This window comes from Pseudophryne corroboree, chromosome 11, assembly GCF_028390025.1.
Source record: "Pseudophryne corroboree isolate aPseCor3 chromosome 11, aPseCor3.hap2, whole genome shotgun sequence".
Lineage (NCBI taxonomy): Eukaryota > Metazoa > Chordata > Amphibia > Anura > Myobatrachidae > Pseudophryne > Pseudophryne corroboree.
This window is the reverse complement of record NC_086454.1, coordinates 326,903,914-326,927,144: the sequence shown is the minus strand read 5'-3', so window position 1 is coordinate 326,927,144 and position 23,231 is coordinate 326,903,914. Positions and strand designations below refer to the sequence as shown.

Sequence of the window (23,231 nt, the reverse complement as noted above, 5' to 3'; positions counted from 1 at the left end):
GGGTTACTAATGGCCGTGTTTCTGTCTTCCTTACAGCTATGGCCGGGAACATAATTCCAGCAATTGCGACCACTAATGCCGTTATATCTGGGCTCATCGTACTGGAGGGTCTGAAGATTTTATCCGGGAACCTAGAACAATGTAGAACAGTACGTTCCTTTTTACTTTTAATCTGCTATTTGAGTTTTTATATTTGATATAGTATAACGGTCCACTTATGGAATACAGTTTATCCAGCTATATTGTATGTATTTTTTTTTCTAATAGAATACTTGTCCGATCCAGGGCTCATTAAGTTTCACATAATTGTTTGTTTCTTGTTGCTATAAATCGTTGCGGTTTAATGTCTTTTCTCTATCGTCCTAGTGGATGCTGGGGTTCCTGAAAGGACCATGGGGAATAGCGGCTCCGCAGGAGACAGGGCACAAAAAGTAAAGCTTTAGGATCAGGTGGTGTGCACTGGCTCCTCCCCCTATGACCCTCCTCCAAGCCTCAGTTAGATTTTTGTGCCCGGCCGAGAAGGGTGCAATCTAGGTGGCTCTCCTAAAGAGCTGCTTAGAAAAGTTTAGCTTAGGTTTTTTATTTTACAGTGAGTCCTGCTGGCAACAGGATCACTGCAACGAGGGACTGAGGGGAGAAGAAGTGAACTCACCTGCGTGCAGGATGGATTGGCTTCTTGGCTACTGGACATTAGCTCCAGAGGGACGATCACAGGTACAGCCTGGATGGTCACCGGAGCCTTGCCGCCGGCCCCCTTGCAGATGCTGAAACGAGAAGAGGTCCAGAATCGGCGGCAGAAGACTCCTCAGTCTTCTTAAGGTAGCGCACAGCACTGCAGCTGTGCGCCATTTTCCTCTCAGCACACTTCACACGGCAGTCACTGAGGGTGCAGGGCGCTGGGAGGGGGGCGCCCTGGGAGGCAAATGAAAACCTTTTTTGGCTAAAAATACCTCACATATAGCCTCCGGGGGCTATATGGAGATATTTAACCCCTGCCAGAATCCGTTAAGAGCGGGAGACGAGGCTGCCGAAAAAGGGGCGGGGCCTATCTCCTCAGCACACAGCGCCATTTTCCCTCACAGAAAGGCTGGAGGGAAGGCTCCCAGGCTCTCCCCTGCACTGCACTACAGAAACAGGGTTAAAACAGAGAGGGGGGGCACTAATTTGGCGTTAGAAATATATAAAAAAGATGCTATAAGGGAAAACACTTATATAAGGTTGTCCCTATATAATTATAGCGTTTTTGGTGTGTGCTGGCAAACTCTCCCTCTGTCTCTCCAAAGGGCTAGTGGGTCCTGTCCTCTATCAGAGCATTCCCTGTGTGTGTGCTGTGTGTCGGTACGTGTGTGTCGACATGTATGAGGACGATGTTGGTGAGGAGGCGGAGCAATTGCCTGTAATGGTGATGTCACTCTCTAGGGAGTCGACACCGGAATGGATGGCTTATTTAGGGAATTACGTGATAATGTCAACACGCGCCAAGGTCGGTTGACGACATGAGACGGCCGACAAACAATTAGTACCGGTCCAGACGTCTCAAAAACACCGTCAGGGGTTTTTAAAACGCCCGTTTACTTTAGTCGGTCGACACAGACAGGGACACTGAATCCAGTGTCGACGGTGAATAAACAAACGTATTCCTTATTAGGGCCACACGTTAAGGGCAATGAAGGAGGTGTTACATATTTCTGATACTACAAGTACCACAAAAGAGGGTATTATGTGGGATGTGAAAAAACTACCGTAGTTTTTCCTGAATCAGATAAATTAAATGAAGTGTGTGATGATGCGTGGGTTCCCCCCGATAGAAAATATGGGCGGTATACCCTTTCCCGCCAGAAGTTAGGGCGCGTTGGGAAATACCCCTTAGGGTGGATAAGGCGCTCACACGCTTATCAGAACAAGTGGCGGTACCGTCTATAGATAGGGCCGTCCTCAAGGAGCCAGCTGACAGGAGGCTGGAAAAATATCATAAAAAGTATATACACACATACTGGTGTTATACTGCGACCAGCGATCGCCTCAGCCTGGATGTGCAGAGCTGGGGTGGCTTGGTCGGATTCCCTGACTAAAAATATTGATACCCTTGACAGGGACAGTATTTTATTGACTATAGAGCATTTAAAGGATGTATTTCTATATATGCGAGATGCACAGAGGGATATTTGCACTCTGGCATCAAGAGTAAGTGCGATGTCCATATCTGCCAGAAGATGTTTATGGACACGACAGTGGTCAGGTGATGCAGATTCCAAACGGCACAAAGGTGTATTGCCGTATAAAGGAAGATGAGTTATTTGGGGTCGGTCCATCGGACCTGGTGGCCACGGCAACTGCTGGAAAATCCACCGTTTTTACCCTAAGTCACATCTCTGCAGAAAAAGACACCGTCTTTTCAGCTTCAGTCCTTTCGTCCCTATAAGAGTCATATCTGCCCAGGGATAGAGGAAAGGGAAGAAGACTGCAGCAGGCAGCCCATTCCCAGGAACAGAAGCGTTCCACCGCTTCTGACAAGCTCTCAGCATGACGCTGAGACCGTACAGGACCCCTGGATCCTACAAGTAGTATCCCAGGGGTACAGTTTGGAATGTCGAGACGTTTCCCCTGCGCAGGCTCCTGAAGTCTGCTTTACCAAGGTCTCCCTCCGACAAGGAGGCAGTATGGGAAAAAATTCACGAGCTGTATTCCCAGCAGGTGATAATTAAATTACCCCTCCTACAACAAGATAAGGGGGTATTATTCCACACTATATTGTGGTACTGAAGCCAGAAGGCTAGGTGAGACCTATTCTAAATCTAAAAAAATTTGAACACTTACAAAGGTTCAAATCAAGATGGAGTCACTCAGAGCAGTGATAACGAACCGGGAAGAAGGGGACTATCTGGTGTCCCGAGACATCAGGGATGCTTACCTCCATGTCCCAAATTTGCCCTTATCACTAAGGGTACCTCAGGTTCGTGGTACAGAACTGTCACTATCAGTTTCAGACGCTGCCGTTTGGATTGTCTACGGCACCCCGGGTCTTTACCAAGGTAATGGCCGAAATGATGGTGGTTCTTCGAAGAAAAGGCGTCTTAATTATCCCTTACTTGGACGATCTCCTGATAAGGGCAAAGTCCAGGGAACAGTTGGAGGTCGGAGTAGCACTATCTCGGATACTGTTACAACAGCAGGGGTGGATTCTAAATATTCCAAAATCGCAGCTGATCCCGACAACAAGTCTCCTGTGCTTAGGGATGATTCTGGACACAGTCCAGAAAAAGGTGTTTCTCCCGGAAGAGAAAGCCAGGGAGTTATCCGAGCTAGTCAGGAACCTCCTAAAATCAGTGCATCATTGCACAAGGGCCATGGTAAAAAAATGGTGACTTCCTTCGAAGCAATTCCAGTCGGCAGATTTCATGCAAGAACTTTTCAGTGGGATCTGCTGGACAAATGGTCCGGATCGCATCTTCAGATGCATCAGCGGATAACCCTATATCCAAGGACAAGGGTGTCTCTCCTGTGGTGGTTACAGAGTGCTCATCTTCTAGAGGGCCGCAGATTCGGCATTCAGTTTTGGATGTTGGTGACCACGGAGGCCAGCCCGAGAGGCTGGGGAGCAGTCACACAAGGAAAAAATTTCCAGGGAGTGTGATCAAGTCTGGAGATTTTTCTCCACATAAATATAGCTAAGGGTAAATTTATAATGCTCTAAGCTTAGCAAGACCTCTGCTTCAAGGTCAGCCGGTATTGATCCAGTGGGATAAAACATCACGGCAGTCGCCCACGTAAATAGACAGGGCAGCACAAGAAGCAGGAGGGCAGTGGCAAAAACTGCAAGGACTTTTCGCTGGGCGGAAAATCATGTGATAGCACTGTCAGCAGTGTTTCATTCAGGGAATGGAAACTGGGAAGCAGACTTCCTCAGTAGGCACGACCTCCACCCGGCAGAGTGGGAACTTCATGGGGAAGTTTTCCACATAATTGTAAACCGTTGGGAATTACCAAAGGTGGACATGATGGCGTCCCGTCTGAACAAAAAACGGGACAGGTATTGCGCCAGGTTAAGAGACCCTCAGGCAATAGCTGTGGACGTTCTGGTAACACCGTGGGTGTACCAGTCGGTGTATGTGTTCCATCCTCTGCTTTTCATACCTAAGGTACTGAGAATTATAAGACGTAGAGGAGTAAGAACTATACTCATGGCTCCGGATTGGCCAAGAAGGACTTGGTACCCGGAACTTCAAGAGATGCTCACAGAGGACTTATGGCCTCTGCCGCTAAGAAGGGACTTGTTTCAGCAAGTACCATGTCTGTTCCAAGACTTACCGCAGCTGCGTTTGACGGCATGGCGGTGGAACGCCGGATCCTAAGGGAAAAGGCATTCAGGAAGAGGTCATTCCTACCCTGGTCAAAGCCAGAAAGGAGGTGACCGCACAACATTATCACCACATGTGGCGAAAATATGTTGCGTGGTGTGAGGCCAGGAAGGCCCCACGAAGAAATTTCAACTCGGTCGATTCCTGCATTTCTTGCAAACAGGAGTGTCTATGGGCCTCAAATTGGGGTCCATTAAGGTTCAAATTTCGGCCCTGTCGATTTTTCTTCCAGAAAGAATTGGCTTCAGTTCCTGAAGTCCAGAAGTTTGTCAAGGGAGTATTGCATATACAACCCCCTTTTGTGCCTCCAGTGGCACTGTGGGATCTCAACGTAGTTCTGGGATTCCTCAAAACACATTGGTTTAAAACCAGTCAAATCTGTGGATTTGAAGCATCTCACATGAAAAGTGAACATGCTCTTGGACCTGGCCTGGACCAGGCGAGTGTCAAATTGGTGGTTTTTTTTTCTCAAAAAAGCCCATATCTGTTTGTCCATTCGGACAGGGCAGAGCTGCGGACTCGTCCCCAGTTCTCTCCCTAAGGTGGTGTCAGTGTTTCACCTGAACCAGCTTATTGTGGTGTCTTGCGCCTACTAGGGACTTGGAGGACTCCAAGTTGCTAGATGTGGTCAGGGCCCTGAAAATATAGGTTCCAGGACGGCTGGAGTCAGGAAAACTGACTTGCTGTTATCCTGTATGCACCCAACAAACTGGGTGCTCTTGCTTTTAAGCAGACTTTTGCTAGTTGGATGTGTAATACAATTCAGCTTGCACATTCTGTGGCAGGCCTGCCACAGCCAAAATATGTAAATGCCCATTCCACAAGGAAGGTGGGCTCATCTTGGGCGGCTGCCCGAGGGGTCTCGGCTTTACAACTTTGCCGAGCGGCTATTTAGTCAGGGGCAAACACGTTTGTAAAATCCTACAAATTTGATACCCTGGCTAAGGAGGACCTGGAGTTCTCTCATTCGGTGCTGCAGAGTCATCCGCACTCTCCCGCCCGTTTGGGAGCTTTGGTATAATCCCCATGGTCCTTTCAGGAACCCCAGCATCCACTAGGACGATAGAGAAAATAAGAATTTACTTACCGATAATTCTATTTCTCGGAGTCCGTAGTGGATGCTGGGCGCCCATCCCAAGTGCGGATTATCTGCATTACTTGTACATAGTTACAAAAATCGGGTTATTATTGTTGTGAGCCATCTTTTCAGAGGCTCCGCTGTTATCATACTGTTAACTGGGTTCAGATCACAGGTTGTACAGTGTGATTGGTGTGGCTGGTATGAGTCTTACCCGGGATTCATAAATCCTTCCTTATTGTGTACGCTCGTCCGGGCACAGTACCTAACTGAGGCTTGGAGGAGGGTCATAGGGGGAGGAGCCAGTGCACACCACCTGATCCTAAAGCTTTACTTTTTGTGCCCTGTCTCCTGCGGAGCCGCTATTCCCCATGGTCCTTTCAGGAACCCCAGCATCCACTACGGACTCCGAGAAATAGAATTATCGGTAAGTAAATTCTTATTTTCTCTGCTGCTGTGTGTTGTACGTTTCTTGTAAAGTGCTTGTGATTTATCACGTCAGGTATTTCTGAACAAACAACCCAACCCCCGAAAGAAGCTGTTGGTGCCTTGTGTGCTGGATCCCCCGAACCCCAACTGCTATGTGTGCGCCAGCCGACCAGAGGTGAAAGTGAGGCTGAACGTGCACAAAGTAACGGTGCAGACGTTGCAGGACAAGGTGCGTGTGCGGCAGGTTCTCCCGGGCTGTTTGTGTGACTGGCAGCGGTAGCAAACTGTGCACTGCAAACTCATCCAGTTCTCTTTCTGGAATAAGTGCTGCTTCTGAAGGTTATGCTCTAGATTGCATTTTATTCTTCTCACACTGGGTTATAGCTCTTATCTCCTGGAGGATTATAGGTGTCGCAGGGTGACTGCCCCAGTCTTAAGTCCCATGTACTAGCCTTACGGACGCAGTGATGACCAGCGGCCGCTGTGTGTTGCTGCTTTTCGTGGCTGTAGTTCCACGTAGAACGACGTCTGGTTGCTTTGTGTGTCATGGCCTCTTAGAATGTATTTCAATGTCCCTCCCCAGATAATAAAGGAGAAATTCGGTATGGTGGCTCCTGATGTCCAGATTGAGGACGGTAAAGGCACAATCCTGATATCTTCCGAGGCTGGAGAAACGGACGGTGAGTGAGAGGGTCGTCGACCATTCCATCGCTCTACTTTCCCTGTCCTGGGTGCGTGATCGCTCCCCAGATTTGTGCCCGCATTACGTACAGATCATTGAGAGCAGCTAGAAGGGAAGATCCACAATGTTCATATATGGATTCTGGGGCATAACTGACCATGAAAAATAACCTTAAGATATGAATGCCAGATTGTTCAGTGTTAACCCAGTATCCTACTGCAGCCTGAAATCCTCCCCCATCTTTAGGACACAGTTCAGATCATTCAATTATCTTGAGTTACCGCAACCTCATGGCTCCGCCCCTTTGTATTAATCCACCAATCCACACCAAGTCTGACAATCTGTCCACCACTCTGCATTACAGAAGTCCAAGAGAGGAATCATGACGGATCTATGTACAGATATATAAATACCATGCTTTTATATTGTGTAACATGCTACGTTCTCCCCTGTATAAAGCCTGGTCCTGTCGCTCAGAGTATATATGTATAGTAGTTCGCTGCCTCTTGTAGCGGAGTGTGGTGGATTTCTGTGTAGTGGCCATTTGTTCAGCATGATTGCGCTATAGAAGGTCCTTGCAAAAACTGCCAAGATTTCTCTTTCATATACTAGGGGACACTGAAGGCTGTATACACTGGGGTATAGATGGTGTTTTTCCGGGAGCTGGCACTTTAAAAATTCTAAAGAATTGTTAGCTCCTCCCCCTCTATGCCCCATCATTTTCTAGTTTTTAGAAATGTGCAGAGGGAGACAGGCACATCAGGCTGATGGGGCATAGAGAGGGAGGAGCTAACACAATTCTTTAGAATTTTTAAAGTGCCAGCTCCCGGTAAGACACAGTTTGTACCCCAGTTTGTACATCCTCCAGTGTCCCCTATGGAATCGGAGAAACTGATTTAACGGTAAGTACCAAAATCCCATTTTCTCTGACGTCCTAGTGGATGCTGGGAACTCCGTAAGGACCATGGGGAATAGCGGCTCCGCAGGAGACTGGGCACAAAAGTAAAGCTTTAGGACTACCTGGTGTGCACTGGCTCCTCCCCCTATGACCCTCCTCCAAGCCTCAGTTAGATTTTTGTGCCCGGCCGAGAAGGGTGCACACTAGGGGCTCTCCTGAGCTTCTTAGTGAAAATTTAGTTTTCGGTTTTTTATTTTCAGTGAGACCTGCTGGCAACAGGCTCACTGCATCGAGGGACTAAGGGGAGAAGAAGCGAACTCACCTGCGTGCAGAGTGGATTGGGCTTCTTAGGCTACTGGACACCATTAGCTCCAGAGGGACCGAACACAGGCCCAGCCTCGGAGCTCGGTCCCAGAGCCGCGCCGCCGGCCCCCTTACAGAGCCAGAAGCAAGAAGAGGTCCGGAAAAATCAGCGGCAGAAGACATCCTGTCTTCACCAAGGTAGCGCACAGCACTGCAGCTGTGCGCCATTGCTCCTCAGCACACTTCGGTCACTGAGGGTGCAGGGCGCTAGGGGGGGGCGCCCTGAGCAGCAATAAAAACACCTTGGCTGGCGAAAATACATCACATATAGCCCCCAGGGCTATATGGATGAATTTTAACCCCTGCCAGATTCCACAGAAAAACGGGAGAAAAGGCCGCCGAGAAGGGGGCGGAGCCTATCTCCTCAGCACACTGGCGCCATTTTCTCTCACAGCTCCGTTGGAGGGAAGCTCCCTGGCTCTCCCCTGCAGTTACTACACTACAGAAAGGGGTTAAAAAAGAGAGGGGGGCACTAATTAGGCGCAGTATAACAATACTGCAGCTATAAGGGGAAAAACACTTATATAAGGTTATCCCTGTATGTATATATGTGTGTATGTGTGTATATATATATATATATATATATATATATATATATATATATATAGCGCTCTGGTGTGTGCTGGAATACTCTCCCTCCGTCTCCCCAAAGGGCTAGTGGGGTCCTGTCCTCTATCAGAGCATTCCCTGTGTGTGTGCTGTGTGTCGGTACGTTGTGTCGACATGTATGAGGAGGAAAATGAGGTGGAGGCGGAGCAATTGCCTGTAACAGAGATGTCACCCCCTAGGGAGTCGACACCTGAGTGGATGAGCTTATGGAAGGAATTATGTGACAGTGTCAGCTCTTTACAAAAGATTGATGACATGAGACAGCCGGCGACTCAGCCTGTGCCTGTCCAGGTGTCTCAAAAGCCATCAGGGGCTCTAAAACGCCCGTTACCGCAGATGGCAGATACAGACGCCGACACGGATACAGACTCCAGTGTCGACGATTAAGAGACGAATGTGACTTCCAGTAGGGCCACACGTTACATGATTGAGGCTATGGAAAATGTTTTTACACATTTCTGATAATACCAGTACCACTAAAAAGGGTATTAGGTTGGGTGAGAAAAAACTGCCTGTAGTTTTTCCTGCATCTGAGGAATTAAATGAAGTGTGTGATGATGCGTGGGTTTCCCCCGATAAAAACTGTTAATTCCTAAAAAGTTATTAGCATCATACCCCTTCCCGCCAGAGGATAGGGCACGTTGGGAAACACCCCTTAGGGTGAATAAAGCGCTCACACGCTTGTCTAAACAGGTGGCACTACCGTCCCCGGATACGGCCGCCCTTAAGGAACCTGCTGACAGAAAGCAGTAAAATATCCTAAAATGTATATACACTCACACGGGTGTGATACTGCGACCAGCAATCGCCTCAGCCTGGATGTGCAGTGCTGGGGTGGCTTGGTCGGATTCCCTGACTGACAATATTGATACCCTAGATAGGGACAGTATATTACTAACTATAGAGCATATAAAAGATGCTTTTCTATATATGCGTGATGCACAGAGGGATATTTGCCGACTGGCATCAAGAGTAAGTGCCTGTCCATTTCTGCCAGAAGAGGGTTATGGACAAGACAGTGGTCAGGTGATGATGATTCCAAAAGGCATATGGAAGTATCGCCTTATAAAAGGGAGGAGTTATTTGGGGTAGGTCTAACAGACCTGGTGGCCACTGGAAAATCCACATTTTTACCCCAGGTAGCTTCTCAACCTAAGAAGACGCCGTATTATCAGGCGCAGTCCTTTCGGCCCCATAAGGACAAGCGGGCAAAAGGCGCCTCATTTCTGCCCCGGGGCAGAGGGAGAGAAAAAAGGCTGCAGCAAACAGCCAATTCCCAGGAACAAAAGCCCTCTCCCGCCTCCGCAAAGTCCTCAGCATGACGCTGGGGCTTTACAAGCGGTCTCAGGCACGGTGGGGGCCCGTCTCAAGAAATTCGAGACGTCTCCCCCTCGCCGTTTCATAAAGTCTGCTTTACCGACGTCTCCCTCAGACAGGGAGACAGTATTGCAAGCCATTCACAGGCTGTATTCCCAGCAGGTGATAATCAAGGTACCCCTCCTGCAACAGGGAAAGGGGTACTATTCCACACTATTGTGGTACCGAAGCCGGACGGCTCGGTAAGACCATTTTTAAATCTAAAATCCTTGAACACTTACATACAAAGGTTCAAATTCAAGATGGAGTCACTCAGAGCAGTGATTGCAAACCTGGAAGAAGGGGACTATATGGTCTCTCTGGACATCAAAGATGCTTACCTACATGTCCCAATTTACCCTTCTCCAAGGGTACCCAGGTTTGTGGTACAGAACTGTCACTATCAGTTTCAGACGCTGCCGATTGGATTGTCCACGGCACCCCGGGTCTTTACCAAGGTAATGGCCGAAATGATGATACTCCTTCGAAAGAAGGGAGTTTTAGTTATCCCTTACTTGGACGATCTCCTGATAAGGGCAAGATCCAGGGAACAGTTGGAAGTCGGGGTAGCACTATCTCAGATAGTGCTGCGGCAGCACGGTTGGATTCTCAATATTCCAAAATCGCAGCTGATCCCGACGACACGCCTTCTATTCCTAGGGATGATCCTGGACACAGTCCGGAAAAAGGTGTTTTCTCCCGGAGGAGAAAGCCAGGGGGTTATCCGAACTAGTCAGAAACCTCCTAAAACCAGGCCAAGTGTCAGTGGTGCACAAGGGTCCTGGGAAAAATGGTGGCTTCCTACGAAGAAATTCCATTCGGCAGATTCCACGCAAGAACTTTCCAGTGGGACCTGCTGGACAAATGGTCCGGATCGCATCTTCAGATGCATCAGCGGATAACCCTGTCACCAAAGACAAGGGTGTCTCTCCTGTGGTGGTTGCAGAGTGCTCATCTTCTAGAGGGCCGCAGATTCGGCATTCAGGACTGGGTCCTGGTGACCACGGATGCCAGCCTGAGAGGCTGGGGAGCAGTCACACAGGGAAAAAATTTCCAGGGCTTGTGGTCAAGCCTGGAGACATCACTTCACATAAATATTTTGGAGCTAAGGGCCATTTACAATGCCCTAAGCCAAGCAATACCTCTGCTTCAAGGTCAGCCGGTGCTGATCCTGTCGGACAATATCACGGCAGTCGCCCACGTAAACAGACAGGGCGTCACAAGAAGCAGGAGGGCAATGGCAGAAGCTGCAAGGATTTTTCGCTGGGCGGAAAATCATGTGATAGCACTGTCAGCAGTGTTCATTCCGGGAGTGGACAACTGGGAAGCAGACTTCCTCAGCAGGCACGACCTCCACCCGGGAGAGTGGGGACTTCACCCAGAAGTCTTCCACATGATTGTAAACCATTGGGAAAAACCAAAGGTGGACATGATGGCGTCCCGCCTAAACAAAAAATTAGACAGGTATTGCGCCAGGTCAAGGGACCCTCAGGCAATAGCTGTGGACGCTCTGGTAACACCGTGGGTGTACCAGTCAGTGTATGTGTTCCCTCCTCTTCCTCTCATACCAAAAGTACTGAGAATTATAAGACGGAGGGGAGTAAGAACTATACTCGTGGCTCCGGTTTGGCCAAGAAGGACTTGGTACCCGGAACTTCAAGAGATGCTCACGGAGGACCCGTGGCCTCTACCTCTAAGAAGGGACCTGCTCCAGCAAGGACCCTGTCTATTCCAAGACTTACCGCGGCTGCGTTTGACGGCAGGGCGGTTGAACGCCGGATCCTGAAGGAAAAAGGCATTCCGGATGAAGTCATCCCTACCCTGGTCAAGCCAGGAAGGATGTAACCGCAAAGCATTATCACCGCATTTGGCGAAAATATGTTGCGTGGTGCGAGGCCAGTAAGGCCCCGATGGAGGAATTTCAATTAGGTCGATTCCTGCATTTCCTGTAAACAGGAGTGTCTATGGGCCTAAAATTGGGGTCCATTAAGGTTCAAATTTCGGCCCTGTCGATTTTCTTCCAGAAAGAACTGGCTTCAGTTCCTGAAGTTCAGACGTTTGTCAAGGGGGTACTGCATATACAGCCTCCTTTTGTGCCTCCAGTGGCACCTTGGGATCTCAATGTAGTTTTGGGGTTCCTAAAATCACATTGGTTGAACCACTCACCACTGTGGACTTAAAATATCTCACATGGAAAGTGGTAATACTGTTGGCCCTGGCTTCAGCCAGGCGTGTCTCAGAATTGGGGCTTTATCCTATAAAAGCCCTTACCTAATTTTTCATACGGACAGGGCAGAATTGAGGACTCGTCCTCAATTTCTCCCTAAGGTGGTTTCAGCGTTTCACTTGAACCAGCCTATTGTGGTACCTGCGGCTACTAGGGACTTGGAGGACTCCCAAGTTGCTGGACGTAGTCAGGGCCCTGAAAATATAAGTTTCCAGGACGGCTGGAGTCAGAAAATCTGACTCGCTGTTTATCCTGTATGCACCCAACAAGCTGGGTGCTCCTGCTTCTAAGCAGACTATTGCTCGTTGGATTTGTAGTACAATTCAGCTTGCACATTCTGTGGCAGGCCTGCCACAGCCAAAATCTGTAAAAGCCCATTCCACAAGGAAGGTGAGCTCATCTTGGGCGGCTGCCCGAGGGGTCTCGGCTTTACAACTTTGCCGAGCAGCTACTTGGTCAGGGGCAAACACGTTTGCTAAATTCTACAAATTTGATACCCTGGCTGAGGAGGACCTGGAGTTCTCTCATTCGGTGCTGCAGAGTCATCCGCACTCTCCCGCCCGTTTGGGAGCTTTGGTATAATCCCCATGGTCCTTACGGAGTTCCCAGCATCCACTAGGACGTCAGAGAAAATAAGAATTTACTTACCGATAATTCTATTTCTCGTAGTCCGTAGTGGATGCTGGGCGCCCATCCCAAGTGCGGATTGTCTGCAATACTTGTACATAGTTATTGTTACAAAAATCGGGTTATTATTGTTGTGAGCCATCTTTTCAGAGGCTCCTCTGTTATCATGCTGTTAACTGGGTTCAGATCACAGGTTGTACGGTGTGGCTGGTATGAGTCTTACCCGGGATTCAAAATCCTTCCTTATTGTGTACGCTCGTCCGGGCACAGTATCCTAACTGAGGCTTGGAGGAGGGTCATAGGGGGAGGAGCCAGTGCACACCAGGTAGTCCTAAAGCTTTACTTTTGTGCCCAGTCTCCTGCGGAGCCGCTATTCCCCATGGTCCTTACGGAGTTCCCAGCATCCACTACGGACTACGAGAAATAGAATTATCGGTAAGTAAATTCTTATTTTCTTACCCAATAGCTGCTGTATTTAGGGCACATAAATCAGAGAGCGGTCACCATTCCACAAAGTACAAATGAAAAATGGCTGCAGTAATACACTGTTTTTTTTTGTGTTTTTTTTTACGTTTTGGTATTTGGGGGCAAATTTATCAATGAGTTATATTCTTGTTATCACTCGTTAATGATTAATGGTGCTCCAGCCAGTCAGCTCCTAACTGTCATATGTTTGAAAAATGGCAGTAGCTGATTGGCTGGCGCACCAGTTAATCTTGTTATCACTCATTATGAATGTTCTCACTCACTGATAAATCTGCCCCTTGATTCCTTCCACACTACACTAGATATATCCTATGTCTTCCAGGTTATGTTGGTGGCTGTGTGGGTGCTTTCTTCCACATTTGGTTCATTTGTATCTGCTTTTTGGAATAAGGTTTTAGCCCCTCTGGAGCAGCTTGTTGGTTCCATGATCTCTTCTGAACCCAGTTATTATGCTACCCCATTAAGACCCTTAAGAGACTGCTTGATAAACTGGTTCTACATGTTTGCATAGCAGCCCATTCTCAAATTGCTAAGGACTGGAATTGGGGGCTCCCCTATTTACAATGCTATGGTTGCTCGTATATGGCACATGGCTAAAATTTAATACATTACCAGCATCCTTCATAATAAAGTCCACTTGGTTTGGGGATCTTGGTATTCCCTAACCAAATTGCTCACTTACTGTTAGTTGATACTGTTTTGTTTGTGTTTTTTTTTTCTTTACTCTGTCATCCATTTGGGGAACGATGCGCCAATACCACTGGGTTAGAGTGTGGGCTATGGAGTTTGGCACAAAACCTATGAAAACGAACTTCTTCCCCCTCTAACCCCCTCGCATCTTCGGTATCTCCTAAAGCTAGGTACACACTATACAATTATCTGGCAGAGTATTTGCCAGATCTGGCTGGTTGGGATGGAAATCTGATGGCTTCACGTCCCGAATCTGGCCAAGGGTGTTCCCTTTACCATCTGGACCTGGGTGATTGTCACCACGGATGCCAGCTTCATAGGCTGTGGGGTGGTGTTTCAGACGCATCAATTTCATAGTCTGTGGTCCGATCTTTAATCAACTTTTCCAATCAACATTTTCCAATTAAGGGTTATCAGACTTGCCTTGGTTTGGGTGTCCTCAACCAGACGGACAATGTGACTGCGGTAGCCTATATCGGTGGTTCTCAACCTTGGTCCTCAAGTACCCCCAACAGTTCATGTTTTTCAGGTCTCCTCACAGGATTGCAAGTGAAATAATTTGCTCCACCTGTGGTTCTTTTATAATGTGTCAGTGAGTAATGAATACACCTGTTCAACTGCTAGGTGACCTGGAAAACATGAACTGTTGGGGGTACTAGAGGACCGAGGTTGAGAACCACTGGCCTATATCAACAAGCAGGGTTGCACTTGCAAATGGAGGAGAGACGTCTCTCACATCCTCTGTTGGGCAGAACTCTGGGTTCCGGCCAGCTCGGCAGTGTACATACCAGGGGTGGAGAACTGAGAGGCAAATTATCTCAGTTGCCACACAGTTCATCCTAGGGAGTGGGATCTCAATCAGAAGGTGTTTCTGACTCTGGTGTCCCTCTGGGGCACTCCGACATAGTCCTCATGGCGTATCAATGCTTCCTCTTTACGGCTCTCGCTCCCGAGATCTTCCAGCAGCTCTTGTGGACGACACAATGGCTTCTTGGAGGTCTCGACTGACTGGCATCAACCCCAATGGTACACTTTACTTTGGGCATGTTGGCCACGTAGCCTTACAGTCTTTAACCAGACCTCCTCCAAGGTTCTTGTCACCACCAAGATTTACATTGTCTGGCTTTAACGGCCTGGCTCTTGAAACTTGCATCTTAAGAGCCAATGGCTTATCTCGGTCAGTGGTCCAGATTATGCTTTATGCTCGTAAACCCTTGACATCCAAGATCTATGGCCGGGTTTGGAGTTTATACATTTCCTGGTGTGAACGTCAGCGCCTCTCAGCGGGTGTTTTTCGTGTGTCACGCATCTTGTCTTTTTCTGCAAAATGGTATGGAAAAAGGCTTAAAGGGCAGGTTTCGCCTTGTCAGTAGTTTTTTCAGAGGAGGTTAGCAAATTTACAAGATGTCCAGACCTTTCCACAGGGGGTTCCTCCTGTCCCTCCTTGGGACTTCAGTTTGGTTTTGACAACTTTACAGAAGCTTCCTTTCTTTTTCATCCACTAGGGGTCACTGGAGTACTCTTGGGATATGGACGGTGTTAGCAAGGACAGGCACTGAATATTTAAATTTCAGTAACTCTCCTCCCTTCCATACTCCCAGAATACCTCAGTGTTTTTTTCGGTGCTCAGATGGATATGAAGCACAAGTGTGGACCTCCAGAGGGGGACATACATATTTTACTTTTAGATATTTTTGTTTTTATTTTTTTATACTTTTTTCTGTTTAGAATCCCTTCCCGGCTTACACAAAAGCTATGGGTCCGGGATTACAGAAGCTGCTGCGTGCAGCTCTTGGCGTGTCGGGCCTCACAATAGGAGCCCCCTCACAGCCACAAGCAGCTCAGCTAACTGCAGCTGAGGCTGCAGAAAGGACTGGACAGAGCTTGCTGCAGAAGCCCCGTCAGAGCCCAAGAGCACAGGTCAGCTACCTTCAGCTGAGACTACAGAACGGAGCTTGCTAAAGAAGCCCCGTCTGAGCACAGGATCACAGGTATTTATGACCGGGGCGGTCAGCTCACGCTGCCGCCCCGCCGGGTGGGGGGATTGCTATGTGCGTTGCCTCACTCTCAGGTCCCGCTGCTCCGCTCCCCGCCACCGCTGATAAAGCTCCCCGCACCGCTCCCCTACTTCCGGCCGCCGCTCAGAGGGACGCGCTGAACGGCCGCTACAAGCGCCGTTGTCAGCGCTCCCTGCCTGTTGTACACAATCAGACCGCGGACAGCGTTCAGTGCTGCCGCGGTCTGTCCCTGTAACGGCCGGAGGCTCCGTCACTTAGGGGAAAGAAGCTGCCGGCGTCTCTGCTCACTCAGACCGCGGACAGCGTTCACTGCTGCCGCGGTCTGTCTCTGTAACGACCGGCAGCTCAGCGTAACAGTCGCTGCCAGCGCTCCCTGCACACGATAAGGGGGGAAGATGTTGCCTCCTCTGATCACTCAGACCGCGGACAGTGCACACTGCTGCCGCGGTCTGTCCCTATAAAACAGCCCTCTAGTAGCTAGTGGGCTCATGCTGGGCAGTCAGGAGTTTTCCCTGTCCCTATTACATGCAGCGCAGCTGCAGGGGGGGGAGATTATGCCACAGCAGCAGCAATAGACAGCCTCTGCTAAACAAAAGCTGCATTGTGTTATATATGCACAAGCACTTATTATACCAGGTGCATAGACCAGCAGTCACATAGTGTGGGTGCGTCAGTCTCTGACGTTTACAGAGTCTGAGGAAACTGACAAAATTATAAGGGGGTCTTTATTAGAACATCTCCAGCGTGTTTCTTATTTTCTCTGACGTCCTAGTGGATGCTGGGAACTCCGTAAGGACCATGGGGAATAGACGGGCTCCGCAGGAGACTGGGCACTCTAAAAGAAAGATTAGGTACTATCTGGTGTGCACTGGCTCCTCCCTCTATGCCCCTCCTCCAGACCTCAGTTAGAATCTGTGCCCGGCCAGAGCTGGGTGCTCCTAGTGGGCTCTCCTGAGCTTGCTAGAAAAGAAAGTATTTGTTAGGTTTTTTATTTTCAGTGAGATCTGCTGGCAACAGACTCACTGCTACGTGGGACTGAGGGGAGAGAAGCAAACCTACCTGCTTGCAGCTAGCTTGTGCTTCTTAGGCTACTGGACACCATTAGCTCCAAAGGGTTCGAACACAGGGCCTGACCTCGATCGTCCGTTCCCGGAGCCGCGCCGCCGTTCCCCTTGCAGAGCCAGAAGACAGAAGAGAAGCAATGAAATCGGCGGCAGAAGACTCCTGTCTTCAATAAGGTAGCGCACAGCACCGCAGCTGTGCGCCATTGCTCCCACAGCACACCACACACTCCGGTCACTGTAGGGTGCAGGGCGCTGGGGGGGGAGGCGCCCTGGGCAGCAATTATAATACCTTTTGGCATAAAATACACATAATACAGTCTAAAAACTGTATATGTGTAAAAACCCCCGCCATTAAGTTACATAAAACGCGGGACAGAAGCCTGCCGCTGAGGGGGCGGGGCCTTCTTCCTCAGCACACCAGCGCCATTTTCCCTTCACAGTTCCGCTGGAAGCAGCTCCCCAGGCTCTCCCCTGCAGTATCCTGATACAGGAGGGTAAAAAAGAGAGGTGGGGCACATAAATTTAGGCGCAAATAAGATATTGAGCAGCTATTGGGTAAATCACTTTTTATAGTGTAAATCCCTGTGTTATATAGCGCTGTGGTGTGTGCTGGCATACTCTCTCTCTGTCTCCCCAAAGGACTTTGTGGGGTCCTGTCCTCAGTCTGAGCATTCCCTGTGTGTGTGCGGTGTGTCTGTACGGCTGTGTCGACATGTTGGATGAGGAGGTTTTACGTGGAGGCGGAGCAGGGGCAGATAAGTGTGGTGTCGCCCCCGACGGGGCCGACACCTGATTGGATGGATATGTGGAAGGTCTTAACCGACAGTGTCAACTCCTTACATAAAAGGTTCGATGACGCAGCAGCCTTGGGACAGCCGGGGTCTCAGCCCGCGCCTGCCCAGGCGACTCAGAAGCCGTCAGGGGCTCATAAACGCCCGCTAGCTCAGATGGTAGACACAGATGTCGACACGGAGTCTGACTCCAGTGTAGATGAGGATGAGACAAATGTACAGTCTACAAAAGCCATCCGATGCATGATTACTGCAATGAAAGATGTATTGCACATTTCTGATATTAACCCGGTTACCACCAAGAGGGGTATTATGTTTGGGGAGAAAAAGCAGCCAGTGACTTTTCCCCATCTGATGAATTAAATGATTTGTGTGAAGAAGCGTGGAGTTCCCCTGATAAGAAACTACTGATTATTAAGAGGTTACTGATGGCGTACCCTTTCCCGCCAACGGATAGGTTACGTTGGGAAACATCCCCTAGGGTGGACAAGGCGCTAACACGCTTATCTAAAAGGGTGGCACTGCCGTCTCAGGATACGGCCGCCCTAAAGGAGCCTGCGGATAGAAAGCAGGAAGCTATCCTGAAGTCTGTGTACACTCTGGTACTCTACTGAGACCTGCTATTGCTTCAGCCTGGATGTGTAGTGCTGCAGCAGCATGGACTGATACCCTGTCAGACAACATTGATTCCCTCGACAGGGATACTGTTTTGCTAACCATCGAACATATAAAAGACGTCGTCTTATATATGCGGGATGCCCAGAGGGACATTTGCCTGCTGGCATCTAGAATTAATGCAATGTCCATTTCTGCCAGGAGAGTATTATGGACTCGGCAGTGGACAGGTGATGCTGATTCTAAAAAACACATGGAGGTTTTGCCTTATAAGGGTGAGGAATTGTTTGGGGACGGTCTCTCGGACCTCGTATCCACAGCAACTGCTGGGATGTCGACTTTTTTACCTCAGGTTCCCTCACAGCCTAAGAAAGCACCGTATTATCAAGTGCAGTCCTTTCGGCCTCAGAAAGGCAAGCGGGTCAGAGGAGCATCCTTTCTGGCCAGAGGCATGGGTAGAGGAAAGAAGCTGCACCAGGCAGCCAGTTCCCAGGAACAAAAATCCTCCCCTGCTTCCACTAAGTCCGACGCATGACGTTGGGGCTCCACAGGCGGAGCCAGGTGCGGTGGGGGTGCGTCTCCGAAACTTCAGCAACCAGTGGGTTCGCTCACAAGTAGATCTCTGGGCTGTACAAATTGTATCTCAGGGACACAAGCTGGAGTTCGAGGCGACTCCCCCTCGCCGTTACCTCAAATCAGCCTTGCCAGCTGCTCCCAGGGAAAGGGAGGTAGTACTGGCGGCAATTCACAAGCTGTACCTCCAGCAGGTGATAATCAAGGTCCCCCTCCTTCAACAGGGAAGGGGTTACTATTCCACAATGTTTGTGGTACCGAAACTGGACGGTTCGGTGAGACCTATTCTGAATTTAAAATCCTTGAACACTTATACAGGTTGAGTATCCCATATCCAAATATTACGAAATATTCCGAAATACGGACTTTTTTTAGTGAGAGTGAGATAGTGAAATCTTTGTTTTCTGATGGCTCAATGTACACAAACTTTGTTTAATACACAAAGTTATAAAAAATATTGTATTAAATTACCTTCAGGCTGTGTGTATAAGGTGTATATGAAACATAAATGAATTGTGTGAATGTACACACACTTTGTTTAATGCACAAAGTTATTGAAAATATTGGCTAAAATTACCTTCAGGCTGTGTATATAAGGTGTGCATGTAAAATAAATGCATTCTGTGCTTAGATTTAGGTCCCATCACCATGATATCTCATTATGGGATGCAATTATTCCAAAATACGGAAAAATCCGATATCCAAAATACCTCTGGTCCCAAGCATTTTGGATAAGTAATACTCAACCTGTATAAAGAAGTTCAAGTTCAAAATGGAATCGCTCAGGGCGGTTATTGCAAGCCTGGAAGAGGGGGATTTTATGGTGTCGCTGGACATCAAGGATGCTTACTTGCATGTCTCCATTTACCCACCTCACCAGGAATACCTCAGGTTTGTGGTACAGGACTGTCATTACCAATTCCAGACGTTACCGTTTGGTCTCTCCACGGCACCGAGAATATTTACCAAGGTAATGGCCGAAATGATGATACTCCTTCGGAAGAAGGGAGTTATAATTATCCCGTACTTGGACGACCTCCTCATAAAGGCGAGGTCCAGAGAGCAGTTGTTGGTCAGCGTAGCACTCTCTCAGGAAGTGTTGCAACAGCACGGCTGGATTCTGAATATCCCAAAATCGCAGCTGATTCCTGCGACGCGTCTGCTTTTCCTGGGCATGATTCTGGACACAGAACAGAAGAAGGTGTTTCTCCCGGTGGAGAAGGCCCAGGAATTGTCATCTCTGGTCAGGGACCTCCTGAAACCAAAACAGGTGTCGGTGCATCACTGCACGCGAGTCCTGGGAAAGATGGTGGCTTCTTATGAAGCAATTCCCTTCGGCAGGTTCCATGCAAGGATCTTTCAGTGGGATCTGTTGGACAAATGGTCCGGATCGCATCTTCAGATGCATCGGTTGATCACCCTGTCCCCAAGGGCCAGGGTGTCTCTGCTGTGGTGGCTGCAGAGTGCTCATCTTCTCGAGGGCCGCAGGTTCGGCATACAGGACTGGGTCCTGGTGACCACGGATGCAAGCCTCCGAGGATGGGGGGCAGTCACTCAGGGAAGAAACTTCCAAGGACAGTGGTCAAGTCTGGAGACTTCACTACACATAAATATACTGGAACTAAGGGCCATTTACAACGCCCTGAGTCAAGCAGAGCCCCTGCTTCAAAACCACCCAGTACTGATTCAGTTAGACAACATCACGGCGGTGGCCCATGTAAACCGCCAGGGCGGCACAAGAAGCAGGATGGCAATGGCAGAAGCCACAAAGATTCTTCGATGGGCGGAGAATCACGTGCTAGCACTGTCAGCAGTATTCATTCCGGGAGTGGACAACTGGGAAGCAGACTTCCTCAGCAGGCACGACCTCCACCCGGGAGAGTGGGGACTTCATCAAGAAGTCTTCACACAGATTGTAAATCGCTGGGAACTGCCACAGGTGGACATGATGGCGTCCCGCCTCAACAAAAAGCTAAAAAAAATATTGCGCCAGGTCAAGGGACCCTCAGGCGATAGCTGTGGACGCACTAGTGACACCGTGGGTGTACCAGTCTGTTTATGTGTTCCCTCCTCTTCCTCTCATACCCAAGGTACTGAGGATAGTAAGAAAGAGAGGAGTAAAAACTATACTCATTGTTCCGGATTGGCCAAGAAGAACTTGGTACCCAGAACTACAAGAAATGATCTCAGAGGACCCATGGCCTCTGCCTCTCAGACAGGACCTGTTACAGCAGGGGCCCTGTCTGTTCCAAGACTTACCGCGGCTGCGTTTGACGGCATGGCGGTTGAACGCCGGATCCTAACGGAAAAGGGCATTCCAGATGAAGTGATTCCTACGCTGATAAAAGCTAGGAAGGATGTGACTGCCTGAAGTTCAGACGTTTGTTAAGGGAGTGCTGCATATTTAGCCCCCTTTTGTGCCTCCAGTGGCACCTTGGGATCTTAACGTTGTGTTGGATTTCCTGAATTCACACTGGTTTGAGCCACTTAAGACCGTGGAGCTAAAGTATCTCACGTGGAAGGTGGTCATGCTGTTGGCCTTAGCTTCGGCTAGGCGTGTGTCAGAATTGGCGACTTTGTCATGTAAAAGCTCGTATCTGATCTTCCATATGGACAGGGCAGAATTGAGGACTCGTCCCCAATTTCTCCCAAAGGTGGTATCAGCGTTTCATTTGAACCAACCTATTGTGGTGCCTGCGGCTACTCGGGACTTGGAGGATTCCAAGTTGCTGGACGTAGTCCGGGCTTTGAAAATTTATGTTTCCAGGACGGCTGGAGTCAGGAAAACTGACTCGCTATTTATCCTGCATGTACCCAACAAGCTGGGTGCTCCTGCTTCAAAGCAAGTCTCGGCTTTACAGCTTTGCCGAGCTGCTACTTGGTCGGGTTCAAACACATTTGCTAAATTCTACAAGTTTGATACCCTGGCTGAGGAGGACCTTGAGTTTGCTCATTCGGTGCTGCAGAGTCATCCGCATTCTCCCGCCCGTTTGGGAACTTTGGTATAATACCCATGGTCCTTACGGAGTTCCCAGCATCCACTAGGACGTCAGAGAAAATAAGAATTTACTCACCGGTAATTCTATTTCTCGTAGTCCGTAGTGGATGCTGGGCGCCCGTCCCAAGTGCGGACTCTCTGCAATACATGTATATAGTTATTGCTTCACTAAAGGGTTATTGTTATGAGCCATCCGTACAAGGAGGCTCAGTTGTTGTTCATACTGTTAACTGGGTATGGTTATCACAAGTTGTACAGTGTGATTGGTGTGGCTGGTATGAGTCTTACCCTGGATTCAAAATCCTTTCAATGTTGTGTCAGCTCTTCCGGGCACAATTTCCCTAACTGAGGTCTGGAGGAGGGGCATAGAGGGAGGAGCCAGTGCACACCAGATAGTACCTAATCTTTCTTTTAGAGTGCTCAGTCTCCTGCGGAGCCCGTCTATTCCCCATGGTCCTTACGGAGTTCCCAGCATCCACTACGGACTACGAGAAATAGAATTACCGGTGAGTAAATTCTTATTTTTTTCTCAGAATCTCTAAATAAGATGTTAATATAGAATCCTGATACACAGGTTTCTAAACCTCTCCGATTTAAGTCTAGTTACCCGTTTTCAGAGTCAGTGACATCTCCATGGGAGCTATGCTAAAGTCAATGTATACAGCAGCAGGGGTGTTTCTTCGGCCGCGTTTGGTTGGCATTTGGGTAACTACGGCGCTGCTTGTATGGGTAACAGGACTCCGGTCCGCCCTACAAGACGACCACCTTATACTTCTTGCTGATCGAATCTGCGAAGCTGCTGATTATCTACGTACAGCTTCTACGGACGTCTGACTAGTCAGTTCTCGCTTTTCAGCGTCACTAGTTGCGGCACGACAAGCGCTCTGACTGCGTCCTTGGGAGGCGAAGGTTGAGAGAAGAATAGAAGCATTACCTTACGCGGAAGTTGTTTGGTCCTGAATTGGACAAATGGATTTTCAGATATACTCTGGACCAGCGTTCAAATCCTTTAGACCTCCGCCTTTTCGAGGCCGTGGTAGAGGACCAACCACACCTGGTGTACGAGGCAGAGGACGTGGTTTTAAACAAACCACCACCCGTCGTCAAAACGCTAAGGTCACCGACAAGCCAGTGGCATAATGACCTTCCAGTCCATCTCGGATCTCCAGTTGTGGGGGCACGCCGTCATACGTTCCATTTGGTGTGGTTCCAGACGTCCACGGATGGGTGGATCCGCAATTTAGTGTTAAAAGGTTACACAATAGAGTTCGACTATCTCCCATCACTGGTTTTTCAAGACAGGACTGCCTGTGTCGGAAGATAAGAAGGCAGTTATCCACATTGCCATTCAGTCTCTGCTGGATTCAGC

The 23,231-nt window shown here is 48.9% G+C and overlaps 1 protein-coding gene across 2 annotated transcripts in view; it reads left to right on the top strand.

The window, feature by feature from the left end:
• UBA2 (ubiquitin like modifier activating enzyme 2) overlaps positions 1 to 23,231 on the top strand; it is a 60,060-nt gene that overhangs the window by 11,122 nt on the left and 25,707 nt on the right. For both annotated transcript variants that reach the window (XM_063945728.1, XM_063945729.1), the window contains exons 12-14: positions 37 to 149; positions 5,939 to 6,094; positions 6,449 to 6,545. In XM_063945728.1, coding sequence (XP_063801798.1) covers positions 37 to 149; positions 5,939 to 6,094; positions 6,449 to 6,545 — 366 coding nt within the window. The remainder of the gene's footprint in view (positions 1 to 36; positions 150 to 5,938; positions 6,095 to 6,448; positions 6,546 to 23,231) is intronic.